A 27,260-nucleotide genomic window follows, 5' to 3' on the forward strand; every position below is an offset into this window, starting at 1 on the left:
TGCCTTAGTTCCCCTTCACCTTTGCCACTAATCATAAATACATGTAGGAATTCCTCTGCAGAGTCATTTCTAAATACATGATATTAAGGGGAAGATGCAAGTCAAACTGTCTGTTCCCCACTAATCTAATCAGTCCCTGCTATTATTTCCGGATTTGCTTTGGGTCCTTTGTGGTTTCTTTTGCCTACATACATTCCATGTGTAATCTAGCATTCTTCCCACATTGACCTTGGTCTCATGACTCCTTCCTGACACTAAAACCCAGCTGAGGTCTATCTCTTGGCTTGGCTGTGTCATGTTCCACCAATGGTGGATATGCCAAAGTGTACTCAGCTGCACGTTCAAACAGTAATTTATTATACACACTGGGCTGGGAATAAGGTGAATGTCCCGGCTTCTAATGTACACCTCTTACTTGTAGCCACTGTTTCAGTTCTTCTACGTAGAACCCATAGTTTCATTTGGTCTTTATGAAAGCCATATTTGAAAATCTCTTCACAGTGTAATCGTGTTTTGAAAAATGGCACTGTTTTGTGTGTTCAAAGAACTTCTCTCTGTCTTTCAGGAGAATTTGTGAAGTCATCAGTGAAGCCGTGTGGAAGCATAACATCATTTACGTCTCAAGTGCCGGGAATAACGGTCCCTGCCTTTCCACAGTCGGCTGCCCGGGTGGAACGACATCCAGTGTCATAGGTTAGTGTCCTGCTCTAGAAATAGACTTGTTTGAAAACAAGCAAACAAGAAGCTCGACAAATCTGATGTTAATTGTATCTCTACTGTATGCAAGCCCTTGTGAACCTTGAGTGTGTGCCCTCAGGCGAAGCCTGGTGGAGAGCCGCTGGCCTGAAGTGGACTGAGGGAAGAGGTGTAAGGCAGGGCCAGGGCCAGTCTGCGTTTGCAGAAGTGCAGTTACTTCTGATTCAAGGATCCAGGCGAGGCCTTCTGAAAAAAGCGTGCCAGTGAGGACTTAGGTAGTTAGAAATGAACAAGGAAGGAGTTTTCCAGACTATGTGAACAACGTAAACGCAGATACTTGCCTCACTTTTTATTTATAGTATATGACTATTTATTTATAATATAGTTTCCTCCTTTAATTTCTCTAGGGACATACAAAGAGAGTCAGATGTCAAGAAAGGGAGCTTTACTGATGAGAAAGAAAAGCAGTTGAAACAGTTACTCTGTGAACGTGGCTTCTCTTCCCCGGTTTAGTCTGGAGGGTGAGATGCTGTGTTGTCTGTTTCACGGTACTCAGTGGGGAAGGTTGCCCGGCAACAAGAGTGAAGGGAAATCAGCATGAGCTGTGTACGTAATATGAAAACGATAAAATTAGCTGTGGCTGCGAACTTGTGCGAAAACACCCACAAAACATAACACCCAGCCCTGTTTTTTTAATACGAGGCATGAATGAGGAGGGTAATGAACTGAGAGAACAAATACATAGTAATTGATGATGCCTACTAGCATTTTTGCCTTTATTTTGAAGTTTGAGAGCAAGGTAAGGCTAAAACCCTTACCATTTGTAATTGGATGCATGACAGGAAACGCTGTTTTGTCCCAAATAATTTTTCTGGTGTGTTCATCAGTAACTGCTTGAATGTATACATATTATAGTAATTATTAAAGGCATACAGATATTGTAGCTGTTACAGATACGTAATAACATTTGGGTATCCAAGTTTAGAAAACTGGTCCTTTAAAAAATATAAATAGCAGTGATCTTAGCTTATAGGGAGTACTTTTATTTATAGCTTCTGAGTCTCAAGCAAGGTGTAGCTTGCTTTGTATAATTTAAAACCTCGTGCTGAAGTGATTCCGTTAAATCCTGTGTTGAGACAACAGTGCCTACCAGTAATCTGTCCTTTGTATTTCAGTTCTCTAGATACTTTAAATACACAAATTAAAATGAAACAGAGAATAGGACTGAAAGGTACCTGAAGATCAAAATCTACCCCTCTGCCACAGTACTCAGTATTTTAGCATTTTCTTATCTCCAGACTCACTGAAAAATTGAAACTATCTTATACAAAATGATTACAGTTTAATGTGGCAGCACAGTTCACCTAAATCCTCGTAGTTCATGTATTTTCTCCAGTCTTCTATTCTGCATATATGTGTGTTGTAAAGAATTAGGAGCCGGCGGACCTAGATTCTAAGTCTTCTCTCTGCCAGTCACTGTGCACTTAGTACATTTTTTCAGCCCTTTCTGGGTCCTGTTTCCAGATTTCTAGAATAAAGAAACTGAGTTTGATCCCTATAAGTCTGTGAATTTAGAGCCTTTTTGGCTGGTGTGCCTTTACATATTTATCGGAAAGACTGCGGCACGTTAAATGTCTTTGCTCTTTGCTTGTTTTCACAGCTATTTCGGGCAAGAGGGATACTGCCTACTCTGGGTAGAATTTTGGATACAGTGGTATTTAAGAATGAAGGCAAACCAATTCCCTTATTTTCCTAAAGTTATATTTTATAGTTTAAAACACATTTCTTTTTCTTTTACACACACAGTTTTAGGTATGTGTTTATATTTAATCTACATGATAATCCTGGTAGATATTTTTATATTCAAAACCAAAATACCTAGTTTAATGTCTGGTACATAGTAAACTTTCCTTGCTTACTAAATTTTCTTTCTCTCCATTTATCAACAAGGACTGTAGTACAGGATGATTGAGTGATTTGTCCACAGTCACACAGCTGAGTGAACAGTGGATTTAGAAATAGGATCTAATTTTATTTCTTTTGTTCATGATGAAATTCATCCCACAGGTGTTGGTGCGTATGTTTCTCCTGATATGATGGTTGCTGAGTATTCTCTGAGAGAGAAATTACCGGCAAATCAGTACACATGGTCTTCAAGGGGCCCCAGGTAGGTTGAGAGTAGTACGTGGGTCTTTTGCAACTTGTGGTGGGGAGGGACAAAGTTTTGGTAACTTTACCAGGTACTTTTTGGTTTTTACTTTTCAACATTTTCATTTTGAACAATCTAATTTGAGGGAAATGTAATTAAAGGAATAAATCAGATATTTTATTGTTAGATGTATGACATAACTGTTCTGAGTATAAGGTTAGAAAAATTGGGACACCTGGGTGGCCCAGTTGGTTGAGTGTGTGTCTTTGGCTTAGGTCATGATCTCCAGACCCTGGGATTGAGCCCTCTATCGGGCTCCCTACTCAGCAGAGAGTCTGCTTCTCCCTCTCTCCCTCTGCCTGCCACTCCTCCCGCTTGTGCTTGCTCTCTCTCTCTGTCACACAAACAAACAAAATTGTAAAAAAAAAAGGGGGGGGGGGACTAGAGAAATTGGTTGGATTCAGGTCAAATGTGGTAATGCCAAATTTAATCCTCTGAGTTATAGATAGCCTCTACTCTGTCCTAGATAATTTCTTAAAAAAATAAACTTATTTCAGTAGTTTACTATAACTGTTATTGCAACCATTCGGGCTATAGATCTCCATGTGGTTCATCAAGCCTTACCTGTATCAGCACCATATACTGCCCACATCAGCCCAACTAATTGCTTAAAACTCCACATCTGAATAAGAGTGGCCAGGATTCAGAGCCAAAGCTGGCAATGTTTTACAAGTTACAGATTCAGTTAATAAAAGTATTAATTATTAAATTTGTTGATTCTCTTCTAAGATTGATTTTAAAACATTTTATCTACGGTCAGTATAAGCACAAAGTGTCAGAGAATGTTTAAACCATCATTGGTTTAATGTTTAAATGTTAAACATTTAAAGAATTTATTTCAAGAAAAATGGGTTCATGAATTATGGGGGAAGCTTGGATTAAGGAGATACTGATTCACAAACCAATTATTCTAGGAATTGAGAGAATCTGTTCATGTTTACTGTACCATAAACATGGAGTTTTATTGCAAATACATGGTGTAATTATTAGGTTTAATTATTAGGGTATAAAACATTGACTAGTGATCAATGAATGGAGCATATTCTATGTACTATTTGAAAAATCCTCTTTGTCAGGAAAGACAGTCAGACATACAGAATTTACTTGACTTCCTGGTGTTTACAAGTATGGCATAGTTCTTAAAGACAGATTGCCAAATACTGTCTACATAAGCATGTTTTGAATGTTTATTATATACTGTTAGAAGAAAAACATCATAAGCTTTTTAAAGGAAACTTACATAATGCTTATGTAAGTTTTTAAATAAGGAATATGAAAGGTATATGTAAGGAAATTTTTAAATTATATATTATGACTTTTTTAAAATAGGCTCCACGCCCAACATGGGACTTGAACTCACAGACTGAGATTGAGTCACAGCTCTATTGACTGAGACAGCCAAGCACCCCCAAATTTTATTTTTTAATAAAAATTATATATCATGGAGCCCTTTTTAGGGCACTTACTAAATGCTTTTGATTAATCACTGATAGAGTAGTGTAAAATGAATAAAGAGCAATGGAATGTAGTCATGTAGAATTTATGACTCTTCCAGTTACAAGATACCACGTGCTTATGGTGAACGTTGGTAGACAATATAGATGGTGCAAAGAAGAAAGTAAAAATTACCCGGGGGCACCTGGGTGGCTCAGTGGGTTAAGTCTCTGCCTTCAGCTCAGGTCACGATCTTAGGGTCCTGGGATCGAGCCCCGCATCGGGATCTCTGCTCAGCGGGGAGCCTGCTTCCCCCTCTCTGTCTGCCTGCCTTTCTGCCTACTTGTGATCTTTCCGTTTCTCTCAAATAAATAAATAAAATCTTTAAAAAAAATTACCCTAAATCTCATTGTCTGTGATGTGTTTGAGTGACATTTTGGTGCACATTCTTTTAGGCATTCTCCTATGCGTAAATGGGAGATCACACTGTTCAGGCACCTTTGCAACCTTTTGTCACACAGTAATACTGTATGAAAATCTTTATAGGTCAACATATTTTTAACAGTGTTTATTTTAAGATAGTCACTAAACGGTGTGCCACCAACGCATCGCAGGAGAAGGATCTGATTTACATTGCTCTCAGCTCTCTGTGAAAATCTGAAACCAAATTGCACTAGTATTCTTAGCTAGTAAGAAGAATAGTCCAGTCAGTTGGAGAAGAGTGGTAGAAGGGAGAGGCCAACAGCTTTTGTGGGGAACTTCCGGCCATTCTTCAGGGAGGACGAAGTTAGTGTATCGTCATCTTATTCCTTTACTTGGGGCGGAGGGCAGAGCTTGTGTTCGATGACTAAAATGGTGATGTGCTGTGTGGACATTATCTCATTAGCCCTATGTAGTCAAGAGCCCTCAACGAGGGGGACTTGTGGACTTGAGCCAACCAGTATGACAGCCGTGAGTCACGTGAGGTTAGTCTGAATTGAGATGTGCTCTAAGTATGAAATGTACATCACGTATTTAAGACTAGTACAAAAAAGAATATAAATTAACTCATTTTTTCTACTAATTACATATTGAAATTATATTTTGGCTATTTTGTGTTAAATAAAATACATTATTAAAATAACTTTTACCAGTTTCTCATTCGCTTTTTTTAAAATGCGGCTATTGGAAACTTAAATGCCCTCTGGGGGCGTCTGGGTGGCTCAGTCGATTAAGCCTTGGGCTCAGGTCATGATCTCACGGTCAGGGATGGAGCCCCGAGTTGGGCTCTGCATTCAGCAGGGTGTCTCCTTGTTCCTCTGCCACTCCCCCTGTTGAACAACGCACACATGCAAGCACGTGCTCTTTCTCCCAAATAAATTAAATCTTTAAAAAAAAAAATGCCCTCTGTGTCCCACGTATTTCTATTAGACGACGCTAAAACTTTAGACAAAGCAAAGCTTCTACTTATTGCAGACAAGACAAAGTGGATTCATCAAGGAATCTAAGCAATGACATTTATTTCCCTCCAAAAATACACCTGATACCTTTTGCACGTGTATAAACACACTTACAAGATTCTGTTCTCTTTTAAGAAGATAATTGCTACATAATGGGGAAATAGCTGTGCTGGGCATTTTTCTAACTGATTGCAATCCTGCAAATTACCCGCGGTATTGGACTCCAATCTGTGTGACCAGTGGCCTTTTTTTGAATGCCCGTGCTTATCCGGTTCTCACCTTCGTAAGCAAACTTTAATGGCTTTTCGTTCAGTGCTGATGGGGCCCTTGGAGTAAGTATCAGTGCACCAGGCGGAGCCATCGCTTCTGTTCCCAACTGGACATTGAGAGGAACTCAGCTAATGAACGGGACGTCCATGTCTTCTCCCAATGCATGTGGAGGCATCGCCCTGATACTTTCAGGTAAGGACATTGCTTAGTGCTCTACGCGGTCGGACTTCCTACTGTTCCTAAATTCCAGGAAACAGATGGTGAATTTTCAGTTGATAGCATGATGTGAAGTCAGGCAGTAGCCATAAAAAATAATTGAATAAATTTCTCTTACCTTATTGCAGACAGATATTTGTGTTTTCTGAAATTCTCCTGGTAAGAAAATGTGTGGAATTGGTCATGTCCTAGCTCAAAGTAAAGTTTAAGATGGAGAATAATTGTGTGATAATAAGGATTCGAATGTGTATTCATTCATTTAACAAATACGTTTATCTGCTGTTAATGACTCTCAAACATTATTTTGGCTCGAAAGTACCTGCCCATGTGGAATTTGTCATAGCTACGGGAGACAGATTGTGAATAGAATTTAAAATTAGTTTATATCACATGTTAAAAAAGCAGTGAATATGCTGTGGGGATGACTAAGGTGAGAAGGGAGGTGGGAGTTTCTGGGGTGTTGTGCCGGAGGCTCACAGTGTTGATCAGGTGGCATCGGCATTGGCCAGGACTCAGTAACGGTCACCAAGTTGTTTCAGAGATTCTACCTTAGGAACATTCCTCTCGTGAGGTCCCAGGACTCTCTGCCTTCATTTCTGGTTTTCCTAAACCTCACCAGATCTCAGGGTTGCTCCTTGCTCCCATCCTTGTACAGCTTAGTCTTGTCTGCCTAGAATTCTTTTGTGCCATTTTTTGGCCTTGCAAACCCCTGTGCATTCTGGTAAGATTAGACTCCTGTTCCTTCCCTGATAGAGCATCACCTTCTTTCGGATTCTCACTGACAAAATTGGCCACTTTCTTGATTGACCGTAAAGCACCATAGTTTCATGTTTGTTTTGTTCATTTCTTACAATATCATAAATGCGCATGCATTTGATGAACTCTGGAGTGGACAGGAATGTGGTATTCCTCATCTTTTCTCTCTAGCAGCAGTGTTCAACACAGTTGACAAATTGGTGGCTTCCACATCTTTCCCATAGAATCGTCATTCCCATGCTGGCTACTCCCGGCATCACCCAGGAAGCTTTTAATCAGTATCAGTCCTGGGATTCAGTCTCGGAGATGCTGAATCAATTGAGCTGTGGTCGGGCCTTGGCATCTTTTTTGCTGGTTTAGGTTCCCTTGGTGTCTGTAGCAGCGCCAGGTTGATGAGTATCGGCGGTAACCATATCACTTGACCAGCTGTGTTTTCAAGATTCTAAGTAATCTCCACACCCAACGTGGGGCTCAAACTTACAACCCCAAGATCAAGAGTCACGTGTCCTACCATCCAAGCCAGCCAGGTGCCCTCTTGACCAGCAGTGTTTTCAAAGAAAATGTCATTTGAATGCCTTCAGGTAACTGCTTCACACGTCTCCATCACCTTTGCAGAGCGCTCACTAGTGCCCTTACGTAATGCGCACGCAGTGATTTTTGTTTGCTGAAGTCCACGTGCTATGGCAGCAGTTTGAGTCAGGCTGTTATAGTTCAGTTTTTCCAAAAACATTAAGAAATGAGGGTTGAAACACAGGATGTTAAAGCCAGAGAATGTACATGTTATCTCTGCTGGTGCAGGGAAAAATGTTTCAAGGAGCAAACTCTCTAATACTCCTTTCTTGCTTTTGCTTTTTAATTTCAGGTCTGAAAGCTAATAATGTTAACTACACGGTTCATTCAGTCAGAAGAGCTCTAGAAAACACTGCAGTAAAGGCTGACAATATAGAAGTATTTGCCCAAGGACATGGTATTATTCAGGTAGTGTTGTTTTTTATGAGAAATGGATTAATCAACAAGATTCGGTCTTAGCTATTACTGGGTAATATTTCCTGTTATAATGGTGATTGAGTTTATCTAATTTTACATTATATGACCATAATAGTTTCTGAACTGGTAAGTAAAAAGGATATGAAATCTGATTTTGTAGTTAAAACAAATTTGTTTCATTAAGAGAGAACTACAATAGACCTAATACGTGTGGAGGGCAGAAATTCAAAGTGAAGATGTCGAGGGAAAAACCTATGAATCTCATGGTGTATGGAGGAGTTCCTGACTTTGGTCACTCGGGGCTAGCGGTGTGGAGCTAGGGGTGAGTGGTTGGGCTGGTGTGTTGTTTGAAAAGGTAGAATTGCCCTCTTGCTTGGGGTTACCATGTTTAGAGGCAAATGTAGAAACTAGCTTTTCACCTGTACTTTTTCACAACTGAAATTAAACTAGTAATTTATAGCAATGTTTTCTTGACCCAACCACTGATACTTTATTGTTTGTGTTCTTTTAATTAGGTTGATAAAGCCTATGACTACCTCGTTCAGAATACATCATTTGCTAATAAATTAGGTTTCACTGTTACTGTTGGAAATAACCGCGGCATCTACCTCCGAGACCCTGTTCAGGTGGCTGCACCTTCAGATCATGGCGTTGGCATTGAACCTGTATTTCCAGAAAATACTGGTGAGTAATAAATGGACATTAAGCTGAAGTGCTCACATTTGTGGTTTGAGTGAATACTGTGGTATGAGAGAAATGCCATTCGAGTTCATGTATTATAGAGAAACATGAGTCGACAGTATTATTTTAAAATCCTACATGGTTTAAGAGGGATGGATGTGGTAGCAAAGCAGGGATCCCAGTGTCATCGCAGCTCAGCCTAGTAACCACTGAGGAAAACAGTAGCCTGGGCTGTCAGTGACCTAGGGTTTTACCGAATTTGGGGTAGTCAAATGTCCAGTTCCTTTTCTTTGCCACTCTTACTACTTGGGTGTAAGAGGGAGTTTTGGTTGGAGATTGGGAAGTAGAAGCAGCCAGGGAGAACCACAGCTCAAGGAGGTGTAAGCAAAGTAGTCACCACTGTGTACTTGGCGTCTTCCTTTCAGTCAGATGCTGTTATCTGCGTGCAGTAATGACAGATACGAAAACACCTTATTTTAAGGCTACAGCCATGTTGGATAAACGTGTGAACGGGTTACAAGTGCCCTAAGATGTAGGGAAGGTTCTGTGAGTGCTTTATTTAAGCTGTGTTTTGGAACCCCAGGCCCTAGTACATTTTACAGCTGATTGAACTCATCTGCTAGATAATTTAGGAGAGGATTGAACTTTTTAAAATGGAAGAGAAGGAAAAAAGTACTAATCTTTAATTTTTGGTCTTTTTCATGCTAGAAAATGCCGAAAAAATATCCCTTCAGCTCCATTTAGCTTTAACTTCAAATTCATCTTGGGTCCAGTGTCCCAGCCATCTGGAACTCATGAATCAATGTAGACACATCAACATACGTGTGGATCCGAGGGGCTTAAGAGAAGGATTGCATTACACAGAGGTATCGGTGCATCTTCATTGCTACTTTCTAAATACTCTTTAAAGCGTGTAAAAGTACCTTGTGTGGCAGGCAGTCTGTTTCCCCGTCGGTCTGAATCGGTCAGGGTTGGTTATGCACGCATTTGTTTATGTGCTGTTAAACACGTGACCCGACGCCAGAAAAAATGGCATCAACTTGTGTTGAAGATCTTTACATTTTAATGTGAGATTAACTTACTCTGTGAATAGGTGTCACTTTTTTCTCTCTCGTAGAAGTGTATGGCTACTGAAACTTACTCTCTTTTCAAGGTCTGTGGCTACGATATAGCATCCCCCAATGCAGGTCCTCTGTTCAGAGTTCCAATCACTGCCGTTATAGCAACCAAGTAAGTAATGAGTTGCCAACAGCTTACTGTCATGTGCAATTTTTTAATGGCTATTTATGGAAATAGGGTGAACTTTTAAAGATGGAGAGAGCAGAATCCGGTAACTGGGCTTTAGTTCTGCTTCTTGCTTACAAAGTTCAAGGTGCCACGTGGTCTTTCTATTGCTTTTTGACTGTGAGAATCCCCAGAGGCATCTCCCGTGCCCTGTGCCTGCACCAAAACTCCATGGAGCTGATGGTGCCCCCAGCTGCCTGGCCGTCTGCAGTATTGGACAGTATTACTTCGTCCCTCTTCCATCACCCACCCCCCTCCACCATCGTAACTCGTGTCTGTGGGATCACTGTTTTCTCTGGTTCTTCCATTTCTCCTGTCGGTTTCCAGACTCTCTCTTCCCATCTGGTCTACCACCCCAGGACCAGGAAACTCTGCTCTGTCATACTGCTTCCTGTTTAAAGTATATCCTGCCCAGGATCGTGCTCTCTCAGATAGCGAACAGCGGTCCCCGAGAGCCAGCATTTCCTGTCACCTGCCCGCCAGACTGCACCTTTGCACTCAGTCACTGGCGCTGGCGCTCAGGCTTCCTCAGGCTGGCTCGTTCCTAGTCCTCCCCAATGAAGGGAGTCCCTTCTTGCTCCTCATGGCGCTTCGTACATGCCAGTGGCACCGACTTGAGCCAGGACGTTGTCAGGTTTGGTTTATCCCACATGTGGGGCCGCTCAAGGCTCAGGGCCTGTGTCCTACCAGTTCCTCCGTGGAGCCCGTTATACAGTATCTTCAGAACAAACCAGACTGTTCAGTAGGTGAAGGACGAGAGTGAGATGAGAATCCCAAGGACAACAGGGAGTTCTCAGTTAACGGTCGGTCCTGAGTGAGTGAGCTGGAAAATAATCATCGCACAGCAGGTGTCAGCCCGGAAGAAATGTGGGGTGAAATTCAGGAGATAAAGAGTGACATACACACGTGGAGAAATTGTAAAATGCTTAAATTCTCAGGCAGATTTTCCCTGAAGTCCAGTAGGATATTAGACAAGATAATTTTTAAGATTCAGGAATCCGCTGAGATATCTTCTTCAGGAAGCTTTTCCACAAACACTTCCTGTCCACCCAGAGCATATTACTTTAAATGTTTCTGGTGGTTTTCTGTCCTCTGAAACTGGCCAGGGCAGAGAAGAATGCCGTATTTGTATTTGTGTTGTATTTGTTGTATATGTTGTGTATGTATTTGTGTTGTATGTTGTATGTTTATTTGTTGTGTGTTGTATTTGTAGCTCTTAACAGTGCCTCATGTAAACACTAGGTGCTCACTAAGTGTTTGTCATACTGATTAGAATTTGTCCTTTGCATATTCTCTAGGTTTCCGTAGTAGAATGTTACACATTTGACTTTTATGTGTCATTGGTTTCTTACAAAAGTGCTATGAAAATAATTTTCTTCTTTCCTGTGTCATTTATGGCATGAGGTGTTCTGGAGCTGTACAAGAGGTTTAATGCCAGTCTCAGAGCTGGAAGACAGTATAGTGATACAAAACATTACCTTTGATTTTAATATTTAGGACTTATGATAGTTCAGATTCTAATAGGGAAATCCTGTGAATGAGGAAGCTGTAAATTGTGTCTTTTAGACAAATTGTAATATAGACAAGTAAAAAGAAAAATCATCTACACTGGGCTATCCAGAACTTATATCACTGCTGACATGTTGCAAAAATGAGATAAGGCTGTGCACACTGTTTTGTAACCAACTTTTAAATCCCTGTGTTTCTTTCTGATCAACCGGTAAGATCTAGAGTACCAGTGGGCTTGTGATAATAAAGCCTTTTTGGGTGACATCTTCTCATTTAGCCGGTTTTTTTTTTTTATTTTCAGAGTAAATGAATCATCACATTATGATCTGGCTTTGACAGATGTACATTTTAAACCTGGTCAAATTCGAAGGCATTTTATTGAGGTTCCTGAGGGTGCAACATGGGCTGGTAAGTAACATTTGAGTCTGGTCCTGACCACTTTCTTTATCTGCCTACTATCTCTGCTAGGATTATGACCACAGGAAATTTATATGTCTCTAATCTGTGCTTTTGTCGTAATAGTACTATATCTGACACCCTATATTTGCTGTTAAGTTTGAAATATTCTAAGATCTCATACTCTTTTGCACTGGTTCATACATCAGATCATCCAGGCTATCTTAAGATGTTTTAATATTCAAGGTTTTAACTTAGTTTAGAATAATACTTTATCTGTTAATAATCAGAGTCAGAGTTGTATTGTTGAACAACTCTGGGCTAACTAATGCATTTAGGGCCCCATGGAATTGTCGAACAGTGAGCTCTGATAAAATGTACACGAAGAATACTAAAGGAATATCTATGATTAATTAATATTGAATCTGATACCTTTTCAACAGTAAATGCCAGTAATTATAATGCTCTAATTATGACTTGATTGGTATTGAAAATAGTTTTTTTTAAATAGGAATTTATAGAATAATCTGGAATGGAAGTAGCTCAGCTCTTTCAGCAGTCTTAGATTAGAATGTACTGGGAGAGGGGGAGGAAATGGGAAGATTGTGTTCAGAGGGTATAGACTTTGACTTATAAAGTGAGTAAGTTCGAGGACTCTAAAGTCCAGCATGGTGACTGTAGTTAACTATTCTGTATTATGTGTTTGAAATTTGCTAAAAGTCAGATCCGAAATAGTCTCACCATCAAAAAGAAAATTGGTGTAAGTATGCAAAGTGATGGATGTGTTAACTAGCCTTATTACAGTAATCATTTTACAATATATATGTATATATCAAATCTTCACAGTGTACACCTTAAGCTTACGGAACATCATTTGTCAGTTGTGTGTCAGTAAAATGGGGGATATAAAGCAAAAAAAAAAAAAAAATGTACTACAGATGTATCCTATTTCAAATAATTAGAAATGCTGTCCTAACACTAGATTTTTTATTCTTAGCAATTGATTAGGTTCACAGAGCTCTGCGCCCACTTGACCTTGTGAACCAGAGACGTAAGCCTTGCTTTAAGTTCCCTGTATTAGAGTGGGTGTGCATTAGATAAGATGCTGATTCTGCTTCACAGTGATTTTGGTTTTGCCTCCACCTCGGTCTCAGAATAAAGCTGAGAATGTGTAGTTGATGGTCATACTTTCTAGAAGTAGATAGGAGGGAGAGACTAGGAAGTTATCAATAAAATTGAATAAATAGACACGGAATTTAGGCATCCTCTTTTATCAGGAATTGGTTGGTTTCTAGCTAAAGGCAAGTTTCCCCATAGCACAGAGGGGCAAAGGGTTTTAAAAATGACCTGATTAGGGTCATTGTGTCCGTCCATGGACACCTGCTGTTCCGTGGTGTTTGCAGCATAGTGGTTGTTAATTTTAATACTGATTTGTTTATCTTCCTACCCTTTCATCGTGATTAATGTTTTGTTGATTCTTTGTTTTTAAGGAAATATGCAGATTTCTTTTGAATATATCATTTTATTCTTGAGATGTTGCTTTCTAAAGAGTTGGTATGCAAACAGTCACGTGTCCGTTTACAACTTGGCTTCCTCCCCTCATTTTAGAAGTCACTGTGTGTTCGTGTTCCTCTGAGGTGTCCGCCAAGTTTGTTCTTCACGCGGTACAGCTCGTGAAGCAAAGAGCATATCGAAGTCATGAATTCTATAAGTTCTGTTCCCTTCCAGAAAAAGGAACACTGACTGAAGCTTTTCCTGTCTTAGTAAGTTTTTAATTACTAATTTGAATTTTAATTACCAATTTGAAATCCCCAAAATGATTTCTTTCTTTTATTTTTGGTATGGGCTAAGACTGAGTATTGGAATTTGATTTTACAGTTTGTATATTCAGACTGTACTGGGGCTGGATATTTTTATTAATGCTGAATAAGCGAAGTAGGAAGGTGGGTAGTCTCAGTGGGATACTTGAGACCAAGTCGGAGGTAAATATTCATTTGAGCTCTTCAGTAAACGTAGTCAAAGGAAAGTGCTGGTCTGCCAGATTGTGACGGCTTACACTGCAAAGCTTGATTGGAACTGTTTCCTCATCACACAGGAGATTATTTCCTTGTTTAAGATTGTTCTACTTGTTATTTTATTAATGCCCAGCTGTCAACACTGCCGGAGGCTGTTCTGCTGTCTAGGTAAAGCCGCCACTGCTTCCCACCAGAATGGCCTCTGTGTGGCGGGTCCCCACCCTTTCCTGGACTGTATTCTTCCTTCATGGCAGTGGAATGCACTGATGTTCTTTCTTTCTTTCTTTCTTTTTTTTTTTAAAGATTTTATTTATTTATTTGACAGAGAGATCACAAGTAGGCAGAGAGGCAGGCAGAGAGAGGGAGGAAGCAGGCTCCCCGCTGAGCAGAGAGCCTGATGCGGGGCTCGATCCCAGGACCCTGAGATCATGACCTGAGCTCTGAAGGCAGAGGCTTAACCCACTGAGCCTCCAGGCGCCCCTGATGTTCTTTCTTAAGCCTGCTGCTTCCTGTGGTCACGCAGTGCTCGCATCTTTCCCATGTCTTTTAGGTCTCTGATGACTGCTGCTCGTGCTCTTGTCTGTTAGTGTCCTCTGACCCGTCTTCAAACTTTATAATGTACTGATTACTACAAAACCTAATTTAAAACTCAGTACTAAAAACAGTTTTTGTTTTTAATTTTTGTAATAGGGAGAAAGATGTAAATGAGCATAATTTCATTTTGTTTTGATTGCCGGGCAGCTCTGAGCCCCAAACTCAGCTGTGGTGTTAACTGTGCCTTATGGAGCTGTAGTGCACCTTTTCTTATCATTGTTCTTATCATTTTTCCTTTGGTCTGAAGTTTTTATTCCAGTTTGTTTTCACTATTATTTTGTTGTGTGCTCCCAAAAGCTGCCTCCGATCTTCTATGACAAGCACCGTAGGAGTAGATAGCTGTGTATTTAAGCGCCTGTCCTCTGTCTTTGCAACTGTAATTGTATAACTCCACGCACAGCTGTACAAATAGGAAAAGTCTGAAAGCTAGAATTGCTTTAAAACACTTACTATTTATAATCTGTATTTTGAAGGAAAATGAGAAAACGGATTTACATATTTGTAATTTTTATTGTTCTTTACAGGGTGGGAAAGCAATTGAGTTTTGCATTGCTCGTTGGTGGGCAAGTCTTAGTGATGTCAATATTGATTATACCATTTCTTTCCATGGAATAGTGTGTACTGCTCCTCAGTTAAACATTGTAAGTTCCACATTTCCATCATTTTTAATGTCAGTTATTGGTGTTATTGAAAAATAATCTCACTGGTTTTATTTAAACGTTAATGGGGCAGTGGTTCTGAAATAACAGTAGTTTCTGCTCATGGACACTTATAAACTTGGCATTACAGAGGTTTATTTTAGGTCCAAATGTTTTTTTAAAAATGTGGTTTATTACCAATAAAGTTTGAGAACCTAATTTGATAACTATCCTTTGTAGCATGCATCGGAAGGCATCAATCGTTTCGATGTTCAGTCCTCCTTGAAGTATGAAGATCTGGCTCCCTGCATCACCCTGAAGAGCTGGGTCCAGACCCTGCGGTATCATTGATGTGTTAGGGCTGCCAGTGTTGCGCATTGGCGTGGTGGGAGCGGGGACATCTCTTACACTCTTGCGCTCTGTAAATCATCTCAGTGCTGGAGATGAAAATGCAGTCTCTGACTCGCAGCATAGGCATCCTGGCAGCTCTCTAAGACACAGCCCCAGCAGTAGCTTCGGGCCTTAGGTAGCAAGTGTGTGAAGCTCTCGGTGTGGCATCTGCACGACCCCTCCTGTGACATGTCACCGCCATCTGCGATTTGCGGACAGGAGGCTGCAAGTCAAGCCCGCCTGGCCCTAACACCGTTAGCGGTTGTTTCCCTAATGTCGGGATCCAGTTATGCGAAGAGCTGTCTGTTGACACTTGAAAATGTTTCCATAATATTGCAGAATTTAAACTAAAGATTACGTATTGCCATGGTTCAGTCAGTAGAGAATTCTGGAAGCTGATGATTACAATATTATAAAATCTACCAAAAAGGACAGAGCTTAAAGATGCACATTGTCACTTGTTGTGCTGTGTTATAGATTATGTTTATTTCCAGTAAATGAACTCCTGAATCAAATTACTTCTGCATTTGTCTAATTACAGCCCACTGAGTGCGAAGACAAAACCTTTAGGATCAAGAGATGTGTTGCCAAATAATCGTCAGCTTTATGAGATGGTCCTGACATACAACTTTCATCAGGTGGGCGTTTATGTAAGAAAGAATAACCTCAAAATGAACTTCTGTATTTTGTTCATGAATCATAAAGTCAAAAATGGAAGGACAAGGAATTTAGTATAGGTGTGTGTGTGTGTGTGTGTGTGTGTGTGTGTGTGTGTGTATAAAATAGAGTCAAGTAATTAACACTGGTTAATTTGGAATCAGTCTTTGGGAAATTATCATTGCTGATGGTCCGGGAAGTATTCGGGTCTGAAGTCGTTGACTCTAATTTAGTGGTGACCTGGCCTTTGGGCCTTTAAAGCCTAGTTTCTGTACTCACCTATTCAGCGGTACCTGTCCAGTCTTAACTGTCTAGTGGTCGGTGTCTCTCAGTGCCAGATGCCGTCTGGCTACGTTAGTGGGTCTGGTTGTTTTTCTCTGAGGCCGGCGTTAAAACGATGAGAAGTCAGAATAACCCTGGAGTTGAATGAGCAGTAAAGGTAGTTGAGGCTACTTGTAAATGTAGAATCTAAGAGTTTATGTAGGATGAGTAAGATTCCAGTGAAACTCGTTGAAGCATAATATAAATTTGATTTTAATGTTGAGATGATTGATTTCAGTGAATTGTCAAATTTCAGTTTTATGAAGTGATGAGAGGTTCTGAAGAATATTTATTAATGCTTAAAAATAGCTAGGTTTGTATTTTTAAAATCTTGTGAAAGAAAAATGCCTTTAATTAATGCCAAAGTATTGGATGTTCTATGTTTTTAAAATTGGTTACCAGAAGAAAATGTTTTTAATACTTGTAAAAATCTCATCAATAACAGTACTACAAATCTACATTAAAAATCATATAAATCATATTAAGTATTTATTATTCTTTTATAGCCCAAGAGTGGGGAAGTAACTCCAAGCTGCCCGCTACTTTGTGAACTATTATATGAATCAGAATTTGACAGCCAACTGTGGATTATATTTGACCAGAACAAAAGACAGATGGGTTCAGGAGATGCCTATCCACATCAGGTATAAGATTGGCAGTGATTTTTGGAATTAACTGAGGCTTTCCCTGAACTAATGAATCTCTGATTTCTTATTTATGATAATTTTTGGTTTTGTGGGTTTAGGTTTGTTTTTTTTTTTAATGCTATAGTTTTGTATTTGGTTCTTTGACAACCACTGGAAGCTCAGTTAGTTGTTTTGACAGCCTCTCATTTATGTAAGTCAGCTAAATCAAGTTTTGGGATGGAGGAGTGCGTGGATGAAGCTTGCGAGCACTAGCCAGTATAGCCGCCTTTTTTTTTTTTTTTTAAAGATTTTTTTTTTTATTTATTCATTTGACAGATAGAGATCACAAGTAGGTAGAGAGACAGGCAGAGAGAGAGGAGGAAGCAGGCTCCCCGCTGAGCAGAGAGCCCGATGCGGGGCTCGATCCCAGGACCCTGGGATCATAACCTGAGCCGAAGGCAGAGGCTTTAACCCACTGAGCCACCCAGGCGCCCCACCGCTTTTTTTTTTTAAAGATTTATTTGAGGGGGTGAGCAGAGGGAGAGAGAAACTCAAGCAAACTAAGCACTGAGTTCAGAGCCCAACACAGGGCTCAGTCTTCTGACCCCGAGATCAGGTCCAAGCTGAAACCCAGAGTCAGGCGCTCACCGACAGCGCCACCCAGACACCCCTGGTGTAGCTTTTAATTTTAACTATTTCTTCTTCCTCCCCACTGCTTCCACCACATGAAGACTAAGAGCAAATCATCTAAGATGATATTAGCATCTTGAAATAATCCAGGGTCTGAACTGGATGCAAAGCATTGTATGGCAGTGCCAAGTGTTTATTAGTGTTTATTAGAACTTTCAAATTTATTTTTTCCTGAGACAGCTGTGTACTCAACACAGTGCTTGTCTGGCACTATTATATGAAAGGCAGAAAAACTTTGAATCACGTAGGTTTTTTGTTTGTTTGCTTTTAAGATTTATTTGAGAGGGAAAGTGAGTGAGTGAGAGAGAGATCACGAGCAGAGGGAGCAGAGGAAGAGGGAGAAGCAGGTTTGCCACTGAGCAGGGAGCCCATTGCAGGGCTTGATCCCAGGACCTTGGGATCCTGACGTGAGCCAAAGGCAGATACTCAACTGACTGAGCCACACAGGTGCCCCTTAATCATGCAGTTTATAGAAGTTTCATCCCTGATTAATACATTGTTACAAAGAAATGAGGTGTTTCCTGTAACATGTATAATTTTATGCCAAACAGTGAAAATAATTTGTGCAGGTTTTTTTCAGTTAACTGGTCAGGGAATGGTTTCCTTCAAGCCCCGTCACATCGCAGTACACACTGGGTCATTGCAGGGCCATGACTTTGTTGCTTTTAAAATCTCAGAGGAAACGGCATGCCGTGCTCCTGAGCAGGTTAGCTAGGAGGAGCTGAGTAGGTCTGTGCTCCTGCATCTCTGCCGGTTCCATTTTTCCCGTCTGTGATAAAGAGGTATGGCACTTTGGTTGTGACATAAAGATGACCGGTTGTGTATACACATGTGTATATATTTGTCTTAGGTGTTACATGGCACTTCAATTTTGCTAGTTTTGGTGGTGGTTTATTATTTTTTTTTTCAAAGATACTATTTATTTATTTGACAGAGAGAGACACAGAGAGGGGTAATATAAACAGGGGGAGTGGGAGCAGGAGGAGCAGGGAGCCCAGTGTGGGCCTCGATCCTAGAACCCTGGGATCATGACCTGAGCCGAAGGCAGATGCTTAATGACTGAAACACCTTGGGCACCCCTTTGGTGGTGGTTTTTACATGTTTCTGAAGACTCACGAACTAGAAGCACATTGCTTATCAGTCTTGAGCAGACACTGACTTAGCTGAGAGTATGGGAGTAGCCTGATGTGGGAAATTGAGGGCTCGGGAGCCATACCTGCCTTCAGCTCCTTTATCCTTTATTCTGCACGGGGCCTTGGACAGTTCAAGTGATGTTCCTGGACCTGCTTCCTCACCTGCACGTTCAGGCCCTTGTGTGTAGGTGTGTGCGTGTGTGAGTGCACAACACACTCTTCCTCACATAGTGTAAGTGCTCTGTACGTGGTAACTGTTCCTGTTTATCCTCTTACTATAATTTCTATTGACTTTTCTTTTTCCAAATGTTCTTTGTCTTTTTTAGTATTCTTTGAAACTGGAGAAAGGAGATTATACAATTCGACTACAGATTCGTCATGAGCAGATCAGTGATTTGGAACGTCTTAAAGATCTTCCATTCATTGTTTCTCATAGATTGTCTAATACCTTGAGCTTAGATATTCATGAAAATCATAGTCTTGCACTTCTAGGAAAGAAGAAATCAAGTAATTTGACATTACCACCCAAATATAACCAACCATTCTTTGTTACTTCCTTACCAGATGACAAGTAAGTGATAGTGTTGCTTACACTTAATGTGTATCTACTGTAATCTTTTCATGTGAGCTCATTACATTGAGCTAAGTTTATTTATGTTGTCACTTAACCATTTTAGAGTAATATTATTTCTCCCTTTGATTTTTGAAAACCAAGCTATGGGAATTATTTCAGAATGCAATTGTTTTGATGTTTTGCCCCTTGATTATCTTTCTGAGACTTTCTCTTTAGTTCCTTTTATTTCTCTTTTGAACTTTCTTATTAGAATACCTAAAGGGGCGGGACCTGGATGCTACCTTGCAGGATCCTTAACATTATCGAAGACTGAACTTGGAAAGAAAGCTGTAAGTGTCCTTTTTTCTTTAACACTGAAATTACCTATGCCAAAATTTCCATTCCTTTAAAAGATGGGAATTAATCCCACACTTAAACAACGCATAAAAGAGAAGCTCTTTCTGGGGGGAAAAAAAAATTGAGTAGATTTTTCCCAAAGGTCAATTAATATTTGATTGTATTTTAAAATATTTAGTATTTTTTTTTTCCAGGCCTAAGTACTTGGGCCCTGAACTGGTCATACCTTGCATGGCTAATAATATACTTGAGCTCCCTTCGAAACATGTAGGTCCAGATTAAACTTGGCTTAAACGAATGGGATGTTTGAAGTTACAACATTTTATGGAATTTTAACCAATATAATATTGTGGATATAAAAATAAGTCGGATCTTGGGTTACTTCTAGAAAACCAGTCAAAACATTTCTAATGAGCAGTATTTTTCTCACTTGTACAGACCTTTCTCTTAGTTGGAATTTTGCATAATTGTGTAGATAATTAGGAGATACTTCTTTTGGCATTGCCTTTTATTTTGTAGCTTTAAAATTACGCCATTAAAAACATGTTTCTTGTTGTTACATATTAGAGATAAACATTACAACTGGATAGGTAGTTATTTTAACTTTTCCATCTGTTTTCATTGCAAGTTTATTATGAGAATAGTGTTAATGTGGGTCTGTCACGTTCTGTCACACGCTAGCTCAATGCGGATAGAAGTTGTCGTTCTTACAGTTTTACATTTCTCCTTAGCATCAGATCTTCCATAGTGGTCTCCTACCTGATGTTGGAATCATAAATGCCCTTACCAAGATGGAATAGATTTCTTGCATCTTAACAAGTATACTTCTTGCCACTATTGAGCCAGAGGTCACTTACCGCTGTCTTAGAGGCGTAACTTAGGAATTCTGTGCTTTGGAAAAATGGTTTGCCCTGACATTTCTTGAGTGTCATTTCAGTCGATACTGCAGTTGACCCATGAATAACACGGGTTTGAACTGCGCTGTCAACTTATATGTGGGGTCTTCTTTCCAGTAGATACAGTAGCGTACTGTAAATACATTTTCTCTTCCTTGTGATTTTCTCAATAACATTTTCTCTAGCTTACTGTTAATCTACAAATATATATGAAATAATATGTTACTTGACTGTGTATGTATTGTTACGGCTTCCAGGCAACAGTAGGCTGTTTGTAGCTAAGTTTTGGGGGAGTCTGTACAAGGATTTTCAACTGGGTGGGACAGTAGTGTCCCCAGCCCCTGTGTTGTCTAGGGGTCAACTGTACTTATTTATAGATACACTTTAGTGTCATTTGAAGTTAGTCAGTAGTCAACGACACTGGAATTCATAGACGCAAGGATTTAAGAAGTCCTGGTCTTTTTTTGTAGGCCTTACTTCCTGGGCAGCAGGGCTGCTTCCAGCTGTGGGCTCCCTGGATGGGGAGATGGGGAGATGGGGTTCTCACCCAGATAACTCTTCTCAGGTGTCTACTTCTTTGTGACGGTTATGACAGAAAAGCATTGTCACTAAAAGTGCATTTTTAGCAAGTCAGAGGTAGTTACTACTTCCTACTGTTGTTACAGAGGCGTAAACTATACAAGAATGGGATTAACTGGAGTTGCTATTTACCAGGTGACTACTTACCGGGTAGATTTTCTTGAGAGAGAGCAAAACCTAAAGGCATAGAGTTTATTGCACTTGTCAGCACCTTGTTTGTTTAATCTTATCTCATACTGTGCGTTTCTCACCGGTTTGGTAGTTGGGAAGGTGAGTGTTGTTTCACTTCCTCTGCCTTTCATGGTCACCTTGAATACGATGATGCCTGGGCATGTATGATTGTTGTGACTTCCCTGAAATCAGACTCTGGACTGTCAGCTAAAATTTAGTGTTTTTAAAAGCTTTTTGATAACTAACAGATTTTGCTGTGCTCAATTTTTTAAATACAGAGTTGAAAACATTTGCCCTCAGGAATAACCTATTTGATTACATTTTTATTAAAATGAAAGTGGCAATGTCGCTTTCTTTAAAAGCCTGCCATTTTGATCGTAGACCTGACCCTTCTTACGGAGACAAATGCATGTGGGACATAAACTGGAAGACAATTAGACAGACGGTGTCTCCATCCCGTGTAGATTGTGCATGTTTTCTTACAGAATGTCCTTCTAACTCCCAGGGGCAGTCTGCAGCCAAACGACAAGGAAAATTTAAAAAGGTACTGATTGTCAGTTCTTGAAAAAGATGTCTTAAAGCCTTATTTGCATATTAGTTAAACTTTTTTTCTGTCACCTATTATAAATCTTTAAAAACATCTCTCCCTTAGTTTCCTTTCTTTAAGTTCTGCAGTATAGTGCTTTTAGCTTGTCGGTGTTGACGTACTGCTTTCCTGAAGTTTTTTTCCTGCCATAAACTGCTGGAAGGACCCCTGTTTTACGTGTGTCTAGAAAAAAAATTTAATGCTATTCATTTCTTAGCTACAGATATGCCAAATAGTAATATTTGAAATTTTACATATCTAAAATCCTACGGAGAAATTAATGTAATTTTTTTTTAACTATATAAGCCAAAACCATTCTTTTTAAAGTCCAAAAACATTTTTTTTTGAAGATTTTTATTTATTTATTTGGCAGAGAGAGAGAGGGGGAAGCAGGCTCCCTGCTGAGCAGAGCACCCAATGCAGGGCTCGATCCCAGGACCCTGAGATCATTACCTGAGCCAAAGGCAGAGGCTTAACCCACTGAGCACCCAGGCGCCCCAAAAACATTCTTAAATTGGATGATTTGATTATTAAAATACTATGAAGGAATTTGAAAAAAAGTTTCTTCCTTGCTCTTGCGTCATCATGCTGGAGGAGCAGAGACAGAGCAGTGGGTGGTGGGAACAGAAATAAGGACTTTCCACCCCAGGTTAAAATTGACTCTAAGACTACGAACAGGCTTAAGACCATAATTTCCCTACAACTTATTAGACAATCTCTGATTGACTGAGAGAGCCAAATTTCACTCAAAACAAAAGCAGAATTCTATTTCTTAGGTACTTAGTGGAAGGGATATTGTATATATCCCTTATATATACATACTCAGCTGTCCGGCATCATTCAGCATGTTACCGATTTCTCCTGTTCAGACGAGAAGCATTGTTAAGATTTTGTGTTTTAAGGTATAAATAAAAGATAGCTCTTTCTTAATTCGCAGTGATGTGAAACTAGGGATCACCATTTTAGAACAGATGGAATGCCTTTATTAAAGAGAACTTCTGTAATGTCTGTATTGTTATGTAATGGTAAACACTTTATTCAAACAAAATGCCCCACTGGGAATCATCTTTCCAGTTAAAGGAATATCTGCTTCACTGTGGGCTGAACATTGTGGCCTGTTTCTGGGCCATGTACATTCATTTAATGAAATATAACCAGCTTTAACATGAAAACAAAATAAAGTAGTAAATGTCATTCATCAGACTCATAAAACAAATTTCTTTTTATTTATAGATTGTTTATCTTTGGGTCATCCTGAAAATAGCTTGAAAGCCACTGCTTTAGAAAATGAAGAAAAGGTTTTCTAGGAGCCCATTAAAAATAGAAGGTGCTTATCACAAAAGCATAGCTGGGGTTTTTTCTTCCTATTGTATATTTTGGGGTTGATCTTTTGGGGAGTTTTGGTGGATTTTGTTTGGATCAGGTTGTATAAGATAGGAGACTATTAAGTGAATAAGAAAGTTATTATTTGATGGTTAGGAAAGCTTTATATATAACAAACTTGCACAACTAGAGTTACCTCTTCTCAGTTCTCCTGGTCTTACAGTCTCATTACCAAAAAGATCTATATATTAATTTATTGCCAGAACAAAATACCAACCAGCTTTTGGTGCATAATCCTCAATGGGTTTGTCCTTTGGGTCTCAGTGACTTTTCATTTGGAAAATGCAGGTTACCTTTTTTAAGTGGATTTTCATATGAAAGAATATAGTTACTTTTAACAGATGATAAATAGCATTCCAGTATGATTTTGATCTTTAAAATAGCTGTTTTAGTTTGTATAAAGATATTAAAGTTTTGAATTTAGTTAATAATTTTAGAACTAAGGAAATTATAATTTTTGAACCAAAATTTAAATGGCAGTATGTTATCCAAAGAACAATTATGAGTTTTGCAGGTAGATTTGACTTTCAAGGATATTGTTCAGACACTGTCAAAATACTTGGTGAATAGCGGAAATAATATGTTTTTTAGAAAAACTTACTGTTAAGTATCTACTATAGAGAACTTCAGCATTTCTGATCCGAAGATTGCTCTTGACTCGCTTTTTAAATCGTAATCAAGGTTGCTCAAGACTTAATGGTACAAAATGATTTCCATTAAATTAACCCGATACTAAGTCCTTGAGAAGCGAGTTGAAAAAATACTGACCAAAAAAACAGGCGGACATGATAAAACAAAAAAAACCTCCATTTTTCTTTTGATTAGGAGTTAAAATTACCATGTTTGTAATTTTGAATAGTAGTAAGGTTACTGTCCTCACATATTTTTAGGATTATAGTAACACTTATAATTGCTAATTTGAGGTACTTAATATATAAAATGCTGATCACAAAACCTTGATTTCCACCCCTAAGATCATTCATCACAAACTCTCCCTGTCTCTTATGCTTTTAATTTTTAGTGATAGTTTATGATTATCATGGTACAGGTTTTCTTTCTGTATATAGGTCTTTCTTAGAGTTTATTGTTAATCATAAATTAAGTTTAATGGATTGCTTATTTTAAATTCAGTTCTGTTTTCTCTCTTCTGTACTCAAACATAATAGCAAATGCCTTACCTTTGAGCTTCAGAAGAGGCATTGCCTCACAACAGAGACTTCCTTCCCATCCTGAAAGTTGCCTCTCTCCCTAATCAGTCAAGGAGGCGAGGGAACTAAGGGAGGTTCACGTTAGGTTAGAATCAGCATGGACTGTGGGGATTCCTCCTCCAGGCAGGTGGCATCCTTACGCAAGTACAGTGGAAGTACGGGACTGTGTGAACAGAGGGTAAATGTTGGGGGCTGTCTCTGCTCCTCGAATTCTTCAGTATATTATCTTTGCTGCACAGATGATACTGAAACGATCTGTTCCCGTAAGAGCTTCGTGGTTCTTTAGCAACTCTGATTTTGCAGACGCTTTTCACCCCAGCAGTGCCCACCTAGAGAAGTGAACTCAAGAGGAAGGAAGACGGATGGGTAGCAGGGTCCTAAGGAGCTTTTCCAAGCAGAACCCTACTGCTTTTGCCCCGTCCCATGCTGCACATGCGACCTTGGCTTGCAGGCGCCCTGGCTCCTGGCCTCAGACAGAGCATGGTGCTGAGATGGCTCAAAGTGGGTTTGTGTGGTTCTGTCACATGAGAGGTTTTATGGGCGCTTTACCTGCGTCATACTGAAGGAACAGTTACTGTTTGATGGTGGAATGTTAGAACTACTGCATCAGTGGTTCCTTATATTTGCTATTGTAATTATACCCCAAAATAAAATATAGTTGTGAAAATTGTTAACATGGGCATATGCACATTGTATTTACACCTAAAAATCCTGTTTAGGGCAAGGTGGGGCTTGCAATATTATTTTTTTGTCTCCACCTGTATAAAGTTTTTTTCTGAAATTACTATGATTAGAAAAATAAAAGTTTTGGTAACATATCTTTCCCCAATTCTAGAAATGTTAATTTAAACAAAAAAAAGGTTTTAATTAAGCATTTTTAATATAAACTTGAAGCTAGAATTGGTAAATTGACTTTGTCTTTTAATTAAGGGCGGCTGGTTATTGTGCCAGAACCAGAGCTAGCCAGTCTGATACAGGATTTCCTCTCCCAGACACTGCCTTAGTTTTTGCAAGTGGAGACTTACGTGCTTTAATAGAATAGATCAAAATAGACGTAATTAGGTATAAATACACATTTCTCTGCCCTTTTCAAAGCAGAACTTCTCAAAGGTGCTATCTATGCTGCTTTACTTCCTGTTCTCCGTGCCTCTCTTTCTCGGGCGGCCCTCACCCCCACTGTCCACAGAGACTGCACGTCTCTCGTCGGGGGGACCAGCCACTGCTGCACAGTTCTGCGACCGTGTCCTCCTGCCCCTGGCACCACCTCCGCTGTTGTCACTGGTTGATCACTCCTCTTTCGCCCTGCTGGCTTGTCCAAGGAGCCCCTCTGGTGTCCGTCTCCTTCACTCCCCAGCATTCTCTGAGACTGCGGAATGCTTTGGCTCAAAGCCTGGGCTTCCTCCTCCCCTCCCCCGTCCTGCCTGGTTTCATTTGTCCCCTCGTTTTAAACATCATCAGCAGGCAGTGTCGACTCTGCCTTCATGGATTTCTAGATCCATCCATCTCCTCCTCTTGTACAGCCTGTTCTTAAGTCAGAGCAGTGTTGGGAATCCAGGCTCACTTCCTCACTTGTCTTCCTCCTCCTCGCCTTCTGCCCTCTACCGTCCATTCTCCAAATTGTAGGAAGAATTATTAAAAACAAACCAACATTGTTCATCCATATGGGATGCAGAGTCATGAAACAAAAAGCAGAAATCTTGAATCATGTTCACTGCCTTGCCTACAACTCCCCTGCATTTAGAATAAAATCTGTATTTTGGTCCGATGTTCTCAGCCCCGCCCCCTGTGGTTGCTGCCAACGTGCCCAGTGCGTCCAGACGCGCTTGCCGGGTACTCAAGCGCAGGGCTTTGCATGTGCCCATCTGCCTCTTCACACGCTTCCTCTCCTCAGTTTGGTTAATTAAGGCCGCGGATGCTCATTCACTTAGGTCGTGGAGGTTCACTTAGGTCGCCTATTCCCTGTTCTGCGGGAATTCCCAGCACCCCTTTGTCCGCATTGTTCCCCACCTCAGTAGCCACCCTCTGTCCCTGCATTCCGTTCTGCTTCCTGCACATCCCGCGGTGTCTTCTGAGACCCTGCACTACCTGGATGTTGTCTGTCTTCCCCCACTAGGACATGTTCCCCGGGGGCAAGAGAGGGCCTTGTCTGCTTGGCTCTCTTCACCTCTTAGAGCATTACCTGGCATGTCTCAGGCGCTCAGAATTGAATTGAATTGATTGAATGAAGAAATTTCCCTTTAAATTTATATAGAAAAGAGGATCTTTTTTAAAATTCTAAGTTATTTCCTTCCTTTCTCAAGTAGAACAAGTGAAAGCTTGGTAGTAGTCTTTGGTAGGTAGTACTTTCTGTAATCCAGTGTGGCAAGTAAAGCTAAGAATACTGCATACACTCACGGAGGAAAGTCTGTTCTTACCTCCACTATTTTATTTTTTTAAGATTTTATTTTTAAGTAATCTCTACACCCAGTGTGGGGCTGGAACTCACAACTCCCAGATCAGGAGTCACACACTCCACTGACTGAGCCAGCCAGATGCCGCTTACATAAATCTTTATTTTGAAGAGGATTTAAAAGCATCAGTACTTTA

At 40.0% G+C, this 27,260-nt stretch overlaps 1 protein-coding gene across 4 annotated transcripts in view; it reads left to right on the forward strand.

Moving 5' to 3' along the window:
• Positions 1 to 27,260, forward strand: part of LOC111146903 (tripeptidyl peptidase 2) — a 69,475-nt gene that overhangs the window by 29,877 nt on the left and 12,338 nt on the right. For 3 of the 4 annotated variants that reach the window (XR_002640569.1, XM_022502644.1, XM_022502645.1), the window contains exons 9-24: positions 566 to 693; positions 2,764 to 2,863; positions 6,092 to 6,240; positions 7,883 to 7,998; positions 8,523 to 8,691; positions 9,397 to 9,554; positions 9,842 to 9,918; positions 11,783 to 11,889; positions 13,486 to 13,640; positions 15,011 to 15,127; positions 15,365 to 15,465; positions 16,056 to 16,152; positions 16,999 to 17,136; positions 19,268 to 19,512; positions 19,766 to 19,844; positions 22,003 to 22,041. Coding sequence is in view for 3 of the 4 variants with exons in the window: in XM_022502644.1 (XP_022358352.1) it covers positions 566 to 693; positions 2,764 to 2,863; positions 6,092 to 6,240; positions 7,883 to 7,998; positions 8,523 to 8,691; positions 9,397 to 9,554; positions 9,842 to 9,918; positions 11,783 to 11,889; positions 13,486 to 13,640; positions 15,011 to 15,127; positions 15,365 to 15,465; positions 16,056 to 16,152; positions 16,999 to 17,136; positions 19,268 to 19,512; positions 19,766 to 19,844; positions 22,003 to 22,041 (1,975 nt within the window). In the remaining variant the exon portion in view is untranslated. The remainder of the gene's footprint in view (positions 1 to 565; positions 694 to 2,763; positions 2,864 to 6,091; positions 6,241 to 7,882; positions 7,999 to 8,522; positions 8,692 to 9,396; positions 9,555 to 9,841; positions 9,919 to 11,782; positions 11,890 to 13,485; positions 13,641 to 15,010; positions 15,128 to 15,364; positions 15,466 to 16,055; positions 16,153 to 16,998; positions 17,137 to 19,267; positions 19,513 to 19,765; positions 19,845 to 22,002; positions 22,042 to 27,260) is intronic. The other variant, XM_022502646.1, reaches the window with a different exon arrangement.

This window comes from Enhydra lutris, unplaced genomic scaffold (assembly GCF_002288905.1).
Source record: "Enhydra lutris kenyoni isolate GAN:26980312 unplaced genomic scaffold, ASM228890v2 scaffoldscaffold15, whole genome shotgun sequence".
In the NCBI taxonomy this organism is placed as follows: Eukaryota; Metazoa; Chordata; class Mammalia; order Carnivora; family Mustelidae; genus Enhydra; species Enhydra lutris.